Source organism: Gossypium raimondii, chromosome 9 (assembly GCF_025698545.1).
Source record: "Gossypium raimondii isolate GPD5lz chromosome 9, ASM2569854v1, whole genome shotgun sequence".
NCBI classification, from domain to species: domain Eukaryota; kingdom Viridiplantae; phylum Streptophyta; class Magnoliopsida; order Malvales; family Malvaceae; genus Gossypium; species Gossypium raimondii.
The window spans coordinates 22,978,218-22,990,720 of NC_068573.1; the positions used below are offsets into that span (position 1 = coordinate 22,978,218).

A 12,503-nucleotide genomic window follows, 5' to 3' on the forward strand; every position below is an offset into this window, starting at 1 on the left:
CAATACTCTTATTCCATTAAAGTTCTATTTCATTCCTACATAATAGCATTCTATTATAATTCTATTCTAATAGAGTGAACAAAACATAATGTTTGTAAACACTAACAGTGATTTTAACTCTTGAGGGACATCAAATTTTCAACCCATTCAACATAAATTCATATTTATGTATTTGCCTACAAGGAGTAAACAAAGAAAGAAACATGTCTAGCTCAAAGTTCCTTAAACATACTAAAAGCCAAAAGAACATATCCTTTGTCAGAAGTATTAAATTAAACAATTAATTTGTTTATCTAATTTATGCAACTTGTTAATCAAAAAGCTGGAATCAGCTGAAAATTTGAATGCCAAAGCTGACGGTTTTCATACACCGCTTATCCTATATAATATTTACATCCCATTTACCATTCAAGGTGAAGCACAAATGGAAAGAAAAATTATAGTACAGGTTGACAGTGTTTCCTTTACTATATGCCTCGAAATTTAGTGAAATTTAAGTTAACTCGTACTATTTGACTGTATTGTAGAGGAGCTATGCCATTTTGTCATCACAGAATCTGGAGAATGTGGCAATGGTCCACTCTTCAACAACCCAACATCATCTGCTGAAATATCCATCTCTTCTGCCTTTGCTTTATTGTAATCCTCATTTTGTATACCCTTTAGGGCCTCCAACACTCGTGCCATTGTTGGTCTCATCTCTTTCTCGTTTTGCAGGCACTGGAATGCCACCTCTGCTACACCCGTTATCATTTTCCTAACCTTGTAGTCTGATTCGAACCCGAGAGATGGATCCACTAGTTCATGTAATGCTCGGTTTTGAATCTTATTGATAGCCATGTTCGACAAATTGATCTCGTGTCTGTGCCTCGTGATGTCTACGGCTGGTTTTGATGATATTAGCTCAACGAGTACAACCCCAAAGCTAAACACATCACTCTTCTCGGTAAGCTGGTAGCATTGGTGATATTCGGGATCGACATAACCGGGAGTCCCTTGTGGAGCAGTGGAAACATGGGTAACATTAGATGGAAAAAGACGAGACAGTCCGAAATCGGCAACTTTAACTGTGAAATTGTTGTCGAGGAGGATATTGTTGGTTTTCACATCACGGTGGATGGTTTTAGAAGCATGGAGATAGCTGAGTGCATCTGCAGTCTCTATGGCTATATCTAAGCGAATGGACCAAGAGAGCGCACCCGGTTTAGCACGTTGTCCATGAAGGTGATCGGCAACAGTGCCATTAGAAACATATTCATATACCAGCAACAGTTCCCTACTGTGACGAGAGGTGCATCCGTAAAGCGATACGAGATTTCTGTGATGCAATTTGGTTAGGATCCAAACTTCATTCATGAATTGCTCAACTCTCTTGTAGTTGTTTTCATATAAACGTTTAATCGCAACCGCGCGTCCATCTCGAAGTTTGCCTAGTCAAGGAAGATGGATGAGAGAATAATAGAACATCGACAATCTAATGATTCGGTTTTGTATCTTTTTCTTACCATAATATACGGTTCCAAAGCCTCCATCACCAAGTTCCTTATTGGAATCAAAATTGTTGGTAGCTTCTCCAAGTTCTTTATAGGTGAAGAGATGGACACCAGCCAAGCTTTTGACCTTCTCAGGATCCATCATGAAAGAACGATCGGAAAAGCTTTTGCTCCATGCATAAGATGATTTAAAGAACTCCTTTCCACGGCGATGGCGCAACCAGAAATAGAAAGCGATGGCCGAGATTATTATGCCTCCAGCAGCCGCTCCAAAACCTGCGTTTATTGAAAATTCGTATCAAGTTGGTGAAAAAGAAGATGAAAATGCAGCAACACACTGCCAGAAGAGATGAATGGAACAGGGGAGAATCGGGGGAGTATATTACCGATTGCAAGCTTTTTTGCCAAGTTAGAACCATGCCGGCCTGAAATAGAAAAAAATTGTTTTTTTTAGAGAAATTAAATGAATATGGTATATGGCAAATGGGAAAAATAATGAAAAAAGTTAAAGTGGAGTACCTATACTAAAAGTCGGATTGTATTGGATAAATTAGACAGATCAAAAAGCAAATTGATTCTTTTGTTAAAAATGTCATCCATTTTTATTATTTAAAACTAATTCTTGTACATCAACATAAGGTACACATGTGACTAGTCATGTATCATTGTTTGATTATTCCGTTAACCACACCAATTTTTAATAGTACAAATAGATGAATTTTTAACAAATAAGATTGATTTGTTATTTGATTTAACATATATGGATTAATTTACCCAATTTTTTTAATAGAGAGAAGCAAAATACAATCTGGGTAATAATACACAGGAGCCTCCATGATATTTTACTGATAAATAATCCATCAGAGCTCTCAACATTTCTAAAGACATGTAATCCTAATTCCTACAAAGGGTCAATTATCAGCCGTCTATATCACATTTTATGGTCCCAATTTCAGCTATGAAACAAGAAACAGAAGCAAAAACATGTAACAATCCAAAGAAAAGATATTATTATTTTGTTCCTACACTTAAAAGTTGATTAATGATATCCTAAACTTGCCTATAAGGCAGTGCAACCCTATTTCATATCTAAACAGAACAATTTCAAATTATGTATCATGACATGACTCGATAAATCAGGTTATAGTGCGAGTTTGCATACTAAGGTTGTCAAAAAGATGGCAACAATACAAAGAAGTGATCTAAAATATAGCAATAAGGGATGGAATGGAATGGAACAGTCGGATGGTACTATTACCTTGTTGAGTTTATATTATCTTAACTTTAGGGTGAGTTTGGATGGGCGGTGCGTTTACCTGCGGTTAGTGTAAAAACAGCGGTGGCGGTGAGATTAGATACTGTAGCGTGAGACAAAAAGTAAGTTAAACGCATCGCACCACATCCAATCGCCCATCCAAACCCACCTTTAATGTAATATGGATAGGGATGGGAATTTAGAAAGGAAACAGAGAATAATATTTGAAGCAAAAGCAAAGGTATGGTTTGTTCAAGAGATTGGGCAATTTCATATTCACATCAATGTAGCAGTTATCTTGATCACAAACATCCATTTGGGAAAGTCAAAGAATGGGTGGCGCCTACCCTCTACAATTCCAGATCCTCCCAAGTAAAAGATAGCTTAGCTTTAAGACCGCACTAGCAGAAATGACCTATATCTGCTAATGCTGATGTCATAATGATAGTAATTTATGAAAGATTAGAATCCTCTTCAACTGGATTTTGTCGTTGGCTTTAAAAAAAAAATCCCCATGACATGAATAAAAACAAAGCATAATCATTTATTTCAACCTCCAATTTTACTAAAAAATTTATTTTAATTTTCGTTTTTTAAGTGTTTAAACTCTTTTTGTTTTTTATTGCATGACTTCAAAATGAATAGAAAAATTAATGTTTTAATTTTGTTGATATTACATACACGTAAATTACAACATGAATGATACATTAACATTTAATTAAATTTTTAAAATTTAAAAATTTAAAATATAGATATATCATTTATATGTATTCACGTGTACGTCATATCAATAAAGTTAATAACTTCTTTATTTATTGATAAAAAATTACAAGATAATTAAAATATTGTTTTTTAAAATTAGGGGGGGGGTAAAGTGATTATGCCTAAAACCAAATCTGCACCGACCCAATATTAAATGGGACCATTGAGAAAAGATAGAATAGAAGAGTAATTTAATAGGTGGGGGCACTTGCTCTATATAACCAAAGATTTCGGTGGCTTAATTTAAAGGAGAGAAAAAGAAACATTACTTTGGCCGCACCTTTTCATTGCATTTGAAGGGGGGAAAATGAAATTAAGAAGAGAAGTAGAAGATGAGGTTTGGGCCAAACTAGTTGGGAAGAATAGTCCTTTAACGGGTGCTGCTGTCTGGGACCGCTGACCAATTCCAAAAGTTAGACCATGAATGGATTTCTTTTAAAGGTCTAATCAATGAAGTAAAAGCTGAAAAGATCGGATAATTAAGAACCCAAAGCTGGGGTTAATTCTGGGTCATAAACAGCAGAAAAAGACGACTGGATATCAACTGGATTCCATGTTTCTGAACAATGATTCAACGGAGTGTTTTAACGATTTAGGAAGAGTAAAAAGAAGCAGGTATGCCGTACCTTGGTTGCATTTAAGTAAATGAGGCTTATCACGACAATAGCAGACAAATGCAGAGGTTTCAGTTTGGTTGTATCCACATCTTCCGCCAGAATCCTTGCAGTGTTTGCAATAAGGATCGTATGCAAAGTATCTAATATCAAAGGGTTGGACTAAACTTTCATTAACAGTGCTGATTCCGCCAATCAGATCATCAAAGGCCTTTTTCCCAATAGGAATTTCAACTTGCTCACTGTTTCCAATACATTCATTTTCATCCTCCTTAAAGAACATGAGGGAAGTTTCTTTTCCACCCTTTCTGCAACTGAAACGATGATTCGGACCTCCCCTGCTTCGGCAGTCGTAGAACAGCGTAATGTTTTCAGCAGTTTCAGTATAATTAAAAGCATTGTTCATCAAAATCGGCTGAGGACAAGTGTTGTTTAATTCCACTCGTTTGATTGTCAACAAACCATGAGACCGATTGAGATGCAGCACATAGAATTCTTGGGAACTGAGCGTCATAACAGGGGGCTGATTCTGCCTGCACTTCAGCTTATACCCTTCATTACCGTAACCGCAATATGAAGGTCGATTATATTGATGGGTCCAGAAAGGATATGAAATATTAACAAGGTTTCCACAATCAAATGGAGCGCATGAAGTAAAGTGGAAATCATCTCGGGCGTAAGACAGCTGGAAAATAGTTAAAAGGAATAAGATGGAGAAGGAAGATGGTGAAAGGAAGAAGGCATCCATGGAAGAATGAGTGAATAGTTGGTTTAAAGTGAAAAAGGGTTTATATGTACATATAAAACAGAGTGAGAAGGTCAGATAGATTGGGGAGACAAAAAATGGGGTTGGGTTGGAAATTTAACAGAAGAGGAAGGAGGGGGGTTACAAAATTTCCAAGAGATACAAGGGTGCTGACCTTGACTTGTGGAAAGGTACTTCACATGTGGTTGAATGCGAAGTGACGGGTGACAGACGTAATGCCATTTAGTGGCTTATTTTTCGTGGACAAATCATCTTCACTCCAAAAATCTCGTTCAAGTTTTTTGGCACAGAAGGTGTACCACTCCACTAGGAATTCTTAGTTTTCCACCACTTAAATGACTAGCATCATTCTTAATTTTGAACTTAATAATCAAAATACCATACTATGACAAAAAAAAAAGTGTGATAACTACAACATAAATATAAAAACACTTCAAATTTATGTATCAATACATATATAATTATATTATTATTATTATTATTAAAAAATAAAGGTAAGTATATTCTTTTTTCGAAAAGTTTAGACATAAATAAGCATGATATAAAAAAGTAAAAATAAAAATATATGAAAAATGAGGTAATGAAGCGAGATGGTTGGATATTGAATTGAAAAGAAGCAACACCCGAAACAACACGTAACTTGGTTTTTGAAATGAGGAGCTATGCCTATAATTCAATTTCAATATGTTTAAATTAAATTAGTGTGACTTGTTCAACCCTTTTTTATTCTCTCTTTCTCATTCTTCTCCATGCATCAACCTCGGTTTAATAGTTAAATACCTCTCATTATTAACTTTTAATTCAATTGGAAGTAAATAAATTATTATAAATATTATAAAATCTAGTCCAATCAATTTTTTAGTTTGATCCAATCGATTCATACCCATTCACGAGTTAATCAATTTCTTGTCATTTCCAAACAGATACTCCAACTAATTCCCGATCCAAACAATTTGACCAACTAACTAATCCACTTGATTCATACAACACAAGTTTCAAGTGTTATATTCTTATGACTTAGTTCACAAACTAATATTTAACATTTTGATATTTTTTTGGTTTATTCCTATTTTTCACTCATTTCCTTGCTAAAGCCCAAAAGAGAAGCCCAACAGGCCCAATAAAATAAGTACCGAGAAGAAGATGTCATCCTGGGTAACATATTGCTACTTACTCCGTCTTAGGGTGAGTTTGGATGGGCGGTGCGTTTACCTGCGGTTAGTGTAAAAACAGCGGTGGCGGTGAGATTAGATACTGTAGCGTGAGACAAAAAGTAAGTTAAACGCACCGCATCCAATCGCCCATCCAAACCCACCTTTAGATTCATACCCAACCCTCTGTCTAATAACCAGGGTTTTAATTTTTATTTTCAAATCTCATAAATCATAATCAAAATTTTTATTTTATGTTTGATTGTTTAAAATGATTCTATATTGATTCCTAGTTTTTTATATAAATAATATATTACTTTGAATTAGGCAGTATCATTGTTTCCAATTCAATCTGAGGTTGGTCTAATCTATTTTTTTAATTAATGTTGTTACTCTCTAATCCAATATTTTATCTTCTTGCATTAATTTGTTTATTTTATAAATAATTTAATTAAATAATTGTTTGATAAATTATTAAAAATTTAAATTTATTTTCAATGGATTTAATTTGATAATCCAAAATTAAAGCAATTTGATAATATTTTTCTATAAAACAAAGTGTGAAAACAATAAGTAGATAAGAGCTACTTATCACTTAATGAAGAATATTTTAGTTATTGCAATTTTACTTTATTTATTTTAATTTTATATTATCCTATAAAAATTTTAGGTTTAAAATTTTAATTTTATTTAGAATAAGGTGGAATGTTTAAAAATTAAAAATAAAATGTAGAATATAATTTTTTATAATTAAAAATCTATATTGATCAAACAATCTAATTATATCCTGTAATTAATTTTAAGTAATATATCAAACAAATTTTATAACTTAACAGGGTAAACTACACCCATGATCACTTTTGTTTACCTTAGGTTACGTTTTAGTCACTTATGTTTGAAATGTTACGTTTTAGTCATTTATGTTATCATGTTGTAACATTTTAGTCACTGAGCCATTAATCATCGTTAATGGTGTAACGGTAAGCTGACGTGGCACGTTAAATCATCATTTCAAGCAAAATTTTAGGTTAAATTATACAATTAATCCCATATTTTTTCCTTTTAAGTAATTTTTTTTTCTTTTATGTTTTTTAAACTTTCCTCTTTTTTTCCATTCTCTTTTGTTTCTCCCTCTATTTTCATACATTTCCCATTTCTTTTAACATATTAGGAAGTCGAATTGACAGTGAAAAAAGTAGGAAGTCGACTGTCATCATTTGTCTATAACCAAAACCCTATAACTAAAACCCATAAACCCATATCATGCTTCTTTCTTCACTACTAATTCGACTTCCTGGTATGTTAAAAGAAATAAAGAATGTAGGAAAACAGAGGGAGAAGCAAAAGAGAATGGAAAATAAAGAAAAAAAGAAAGAAGGTTAAAAAAACATAAAAGAATTAAATTGCTCAAAATGAAAAATTATGGGGGACCAATTGTATAATTTAACGTAAAGTTTTTGTTTGAAATGATAATTTAACGTGCCACTCAGCTTACCATTACACCATTAACGACAATTAACAACTCAGTAACTAAAATGTTACAACACGATAACGTAAGTGACTAAAAAATAACATTTCAAACATAAGTGACTGAAATGTAACCTAAGGTAAACAAAAGTGACCATAGATGTAGTTTACCTAACTTAAATTAAGTACTTCAATTTTCAATAATTAATTTTTCAACACTTACTTTTCAATACTTACTTTTTCAATTTATCAAACAACACCTAAAATAGAGAGGGATTGTATACGGATGCATATGATAAAAATTTTATGTTCTTAAAATTGATGACATAAATTTATTCCACTGGTACCTAAAAGCTAAATTTTTAGGTGATACTAATATAATTTATTCCTACTTATATTATAGGTTAAACATTTTTTCATAAAAATTCCTCTAAAGAATATCACAAATATTGTGATGGATATTATAAGTTAGGATAAAATATACTTCAATTTCTTTTTATACTTTTTGTACATTTGGAATTTAGTCTTTTACTTTTATTTTTAGAAATTTAGTTCATTTACTTTACTAATTTAAAAATTTAAGTTTAATTATTAATCTTGTTAAAATTATTTTTAATTGTTAATGTGATATTATAAAATTAAAAAAAATTCATTTAGTAACCATATAACAAAAAATAAAGTTATAATAAAATTAAAATTTAACAAAAAAATAATAGTATTAACTGTTGGAAATCTAAGAAGTAAAAGTACTGTATGAGAACTTACATCTAAATGTAAAAAAAATACTATTCTAACCTATGTTAAACAATTAAAAGTAATAACTTCCATTCTTATTATTTCCAACTTCCTACATAAAATGACCTAGTAATAAATCATGTGGGAATATTGTTTAGATTTATTTTAGTTTAAATTTCATATTGGGTAGGTTATAATGTTTTGAATGTTTAACTTTGACATAAATTCTAAGAAAGAAAAGTTGGGTAAAAAAATCTTCCCAAATCTATCTCATATCTCATTTGAACCAGATTTAAATGAGTATAAATTAAAGTTCAACTCAATCCAATCCAACTTGTCAATATTTAAGCTAAATCCTAAACCCCCTTTCTTCTAAATCCCACCTAAATCATCCTACTCTGTCAACTCACAGTTCAACTACCCTCTTTTTTATTTGGGTTTCATCATCCTCCATAAAAATGACCCACACCAAAATATGTAATAAATTATTATTTATAATTTGTATACTTAATATAATTTTAAAATTAATTTATATTTTATAAAATATAAATTTTGAATTCTAAACCAAAAACTTTAAATCATAAATCCTACACTGAAATTTTTTATTTTCTGTCTTGATTTGCTATTGGCTTGATTCCACCTACCAATTTAATATTAAAAATTTTAAAACATTTGTTAATATTTATATAATTTTTGTAATTGAATTTAAATAACAAACAAAAGTAATTTGAGTTAGACTAACCCAAAATTAAAATTACTTCATAAAAGCAAACTATCTGACTCTTAAGGCAAGTTTAATATAAATTTTATAAAAATAAAACATGGTATTAATTGGCGACTCTAGGACCTCAAATATATATGAAAAGGTTTTGCTAGTCTTCATGAAAGTTGCTTTACGACAAGAAATGAAGCTTTGACCCTAAGGCTGCCTTTGAATATGTCAATAGGCTTTGTTTTCAGCTTTCACCCCCCTTAAGGTAGACATGTTCAAAACTTCAGTGTGGACACAAAATTAAACATAACAACATTATCCAAACCCTCTTCCTGGTTCTCTCTAGAATATGACTGGACCCAAGATTATCTTCAACAAATAATTACTATTCTCTTATATCACGGGACTACGTGATTAAGGTTCACACATTTTTGCATTTAAACTAATGTGAACTCGATGACTAAATTAACTTGAGTTTTCGTTTTAAGAGTTATATATGAAAATGAATGATAGTTTTTGGACCATGACTTGCATGTGTAAAGGATGATGAAGAGTGGGGTTTAAAGGAATGTAAGCATACCAGACTTGCAGACAGGATATCGAGGTGAATTCACCAAGTTGGAGCATTTCTCTACAAGGTTGTCGCATCTTTCACAGAAAATTGAAGGAAAATCATACACCACATTAAATCCAAATCTCCACTCTTCAAGCATATATTCATTCCTTTCATTCTGGAGTTCATCAAAACTGCTCTGATTAACCTGAACTTGAATATTCGTACCACAGGAGTTGCTAAAGTCTCTATAAGTATCCCTTTCACTTAAATCATCCGCATAAAAAGAAAGTAACTCTGGGGAGCACGGAAATATAATAGGACGTTGGGGTACGTTGGAGCAATTGTAAAACAAAGTAAGGTGTCGATTTGTTGGAGGATAGGTTAAGAAAGAGTCATTTATAGTGATATTAATGGGATTTGGAAGACAACTCTGTTCCCATAAATCGTTTCTAACAATACTCATTGTAGAAGTGGAGTGATTTAAGTACATGAGTCGGTATTCGTTCCCACCAATATGTATGATAGGCTGGGGATCCTCACATTTGCTCAACACGAAGCCATCTTGGCGACAGAGTAGAGACCTGTCATCCTTGGAAAAAGGAAACATGAGGTTGTGTATGTCCCCACAGCTAAAAGAATCAAAGCATTGGGCAAAATTTTCATCATCTTGGCTATATGATAGTGGGATAAGGAAGAAGATGGTTAAGAAGTAGGTGAAGATGGAAATGGCAAGAGTTGAAAGGCACAATTGATAATGCATTCTTGAAGTTTTTGAAGAGAGATGAATTGGTATACGATATATATGTTTGTTGATTAAAGTAATAAATGTAGACGACGTGTGATCTTTTTTTTATATTAATACGTAAATGTAGGACTATTCCATGGAAGAGAAAGGAAGGCATAGCGATGGCTTTAGTTGACTTTGACCTAGGCTATGGTGGATTGATAAACGCGATGCAGTAATTCTAAGACGAGAAATGTCATCCCTGGAGATTAGAAACCAGCTGTATAATGGAGGCTTCCTATTATATCATCATATTACGTCTTACAATCAAACTAAAGACAAGAGGAGTAGAACTTTCAAATGGGTTTATGCGAGTCTCCACTACAAGAAAAACATTACCGCAAGCAACACTAATAACCCATTGCAAGTGCCAAGATAGAAAATCATTATATCAAACAGTTAATGAACTTTGCTATGCTTCTCTAAATAGTTGAATAGATAAAAAGTTTAAGAAGAAGCAAACATACCAAAAACCACACAGGATTTAGAGCAAGGGTGGTCGGGGCAAAAGCATAAGAAATCAAGCGATGAACTATTAGATCCACATACTCCACCTGAATTCCTGCATGCCAAACATGAAATCATGTCCTTTTGATACATTACTTCAAACCCTTTATTCCAAGCACCCACTATATTGTCAGTTTCATTCCAGAGTTCATCAAATTCGCTTTGATTAACCGGAACTATGATACTGGTGTCACAATCCGTGAGCTCCGAACGGTGAATTCTGGACAATGATTCATCCAGGTAATAGGCATAGGTGTTGCCGTTGGATGTAGTAGTACCGCAATTAAATCTATGTTGGAAAGGTATATCATCTTCAAGAGGGCAGCCGTAGAATATAGTGAGATTTCGAATGGTTGCAGCAAAATCAAAGAGGTTGTGGTTTAATGAGATGTTATGGAATTGTTGAGGACAAGGATCTTCCCAGGTATCAACAGGTGCAATGGTCATCAGGGGAGGACGAGTCATGTTCAGTACATGAAATCTCTGGGTATCAATGGTGATAACAGGGGACTGATTTTGTTGGCAAATGAGCTCGAACCCGTGATGACCGCAGTAACTAGGGCGCAGAGTAGGGCTCCAGAAAGGGTATCCGATGCCTTGTATGGTACCACAATTGAATGTCTGATTGCATTCCAAGAACAGGTCGTGGTCATCGGAATAAGCTACGGGGGAGAACAAGTAAGATGAAGAAGAAGAGATGGGTGTCCATTAATGGAAGATGATAGAGTGAGAACAAGTGGAGAAATGAAGGCTGAATTATTGGCAAGTAAAGAAGGATAAAGAAACCATTTTGAAAGAGAGGAGCAAATTAGCAGCACTGGGTAAGATGATGGAAACAGGGACATGGGGTAGGGCTGCTTGTTTTGACAAACAAAGGCCAAAGCATCTCGGAGGAGTGATAGATGATAGAGACGGCTGAGCAATCCCCATTTTCTTATTGTCTAGAAATTCAAAGGTGGGCGAGTCGGAACTGATACAATATATTAATAAAAAGACAATATGTTGGGAGTTTCTTATTATCCCTCTTCGTAATATTATTTTTAAACTTTGAATTTATATCTTTTTTTTTATGAAAATGTAATCTACTTGACATTTGTTAGTAATTAGAATATGATTTTCCATATAAGTTATTTAATCTGATAATTTATTAAAATGCTAAATTTGAATATCAAAACTATTATTAACTTATATATTTACTTATTTTTAACTCTATTTATATTAATATTATTGTTAATATAAAAGGAGATAAATTCGAGCATATTTTATCCTTTTATTTAAAATTGAGAGGTTATGGATAATTTTAAGTATTTTATCAAAAATAATATTTATCTCATATCCAATAAATATTACCCTTTAAATAAGATGAAAAATCAAATAATAATATTCAATAACAAGCAAATAGTAAAGGAAATTAAAATTCAAATAAAATTAAATGGTTTCAATTAGAAGTGCTATGGATCCTTCTATATTAGAAGTCGGATTGTTCTATTTAAAAATAGATAAATTAATCTTCGTATTAGACTAAAGAACAAATTGATTATTCTATTAATATTCCATTCAGTTTATATTTAAGTGTTGACGTGGTTGATAGAGAAACTAAGTCCAAAATTAGGTACACGTGACACACCAAGTACCTGTTTAATTGTTCTTTGATTTATTTCTCTGACGCGTCATTACTTAACAATAGAATTAGATGGAATT

The 12,503-nt window shown here is 32.6% G+C and overlaps 1 protein-coding gene across 5 annotated transcripts; it reads right to left on the reverse strand.

Moving 5' to 3' along the window:
* Positions 1-267: 267 nt before the first annotated feature.
* LOC105798663 (LEAF RUST 10 DISEASE-RESISTANCE LOCUS RECEPTOR-LIKE PROTEIN KINASE-like 1.2) lies at positions 268-11,737 on the reverse strand. 5 transcript variants are annotated; one of them, XM_052621506.1, is made up of 5 exons: positions 10,763-10,883; positions 9,536-10,100; positions 1,880-1,918; positions 1,506-1,769; positions 268-1,430 (listed from the first exon to the last, which is right to left on the reverse strand). In XM_052621506.1, exons 2-5 carry the CDS (start codon positions 9,999-10,001, stop codon positions 499-501), a joined length of 1,701 nt encoding a protein of 566 aa, XP_052477466.1. In that variant the 5' UTR covers positions 10,002-10,100; positions 10,763-10,883; the 3' UTR covers positions 268-498. The 5 variants fall into 5 exon arrangements, with proteins under 5 accessions (XP_052477466.1, XP_052477467.1, XP_012484272.1 ...); XM_052621507.1 differs by having other exon boundaries at positions 9,536-10,092; positions 10,763-10,877; XM_012628818.2 differs by lacking the exon at positions 9,536-10,100 and having other exon boundaries at positions 10,763-11,737.
* Positions 11,738-12,503: the final 766 nt, after the last annotated feature.

Excerpts from the sequence above, each read along its gene's own strand:
- LOC105798663 (XM_012628819.2), bottom strand. The coding sequence starts at position 10,271 with ATGCATTATCAATTGTGCCTTTCAACTCTTGCCATTTCCATCTTCACC. Across the intron at positions 1,919-9,535 it reads ATATCCTGTCTGCAAGTCTG|GCCGGCATGGTTCTAACTTG; the intron begins GTATGCTTACAT and ends TTTCTATTTCAG. Across the intron at positions 1,431-1,505 it reads CTTTGGAACCGTATATTATG|GCAAACTTCGAGATGGACGC; the intron begins GTAAGAAAAAGA and ends TTCCTTGACTAG.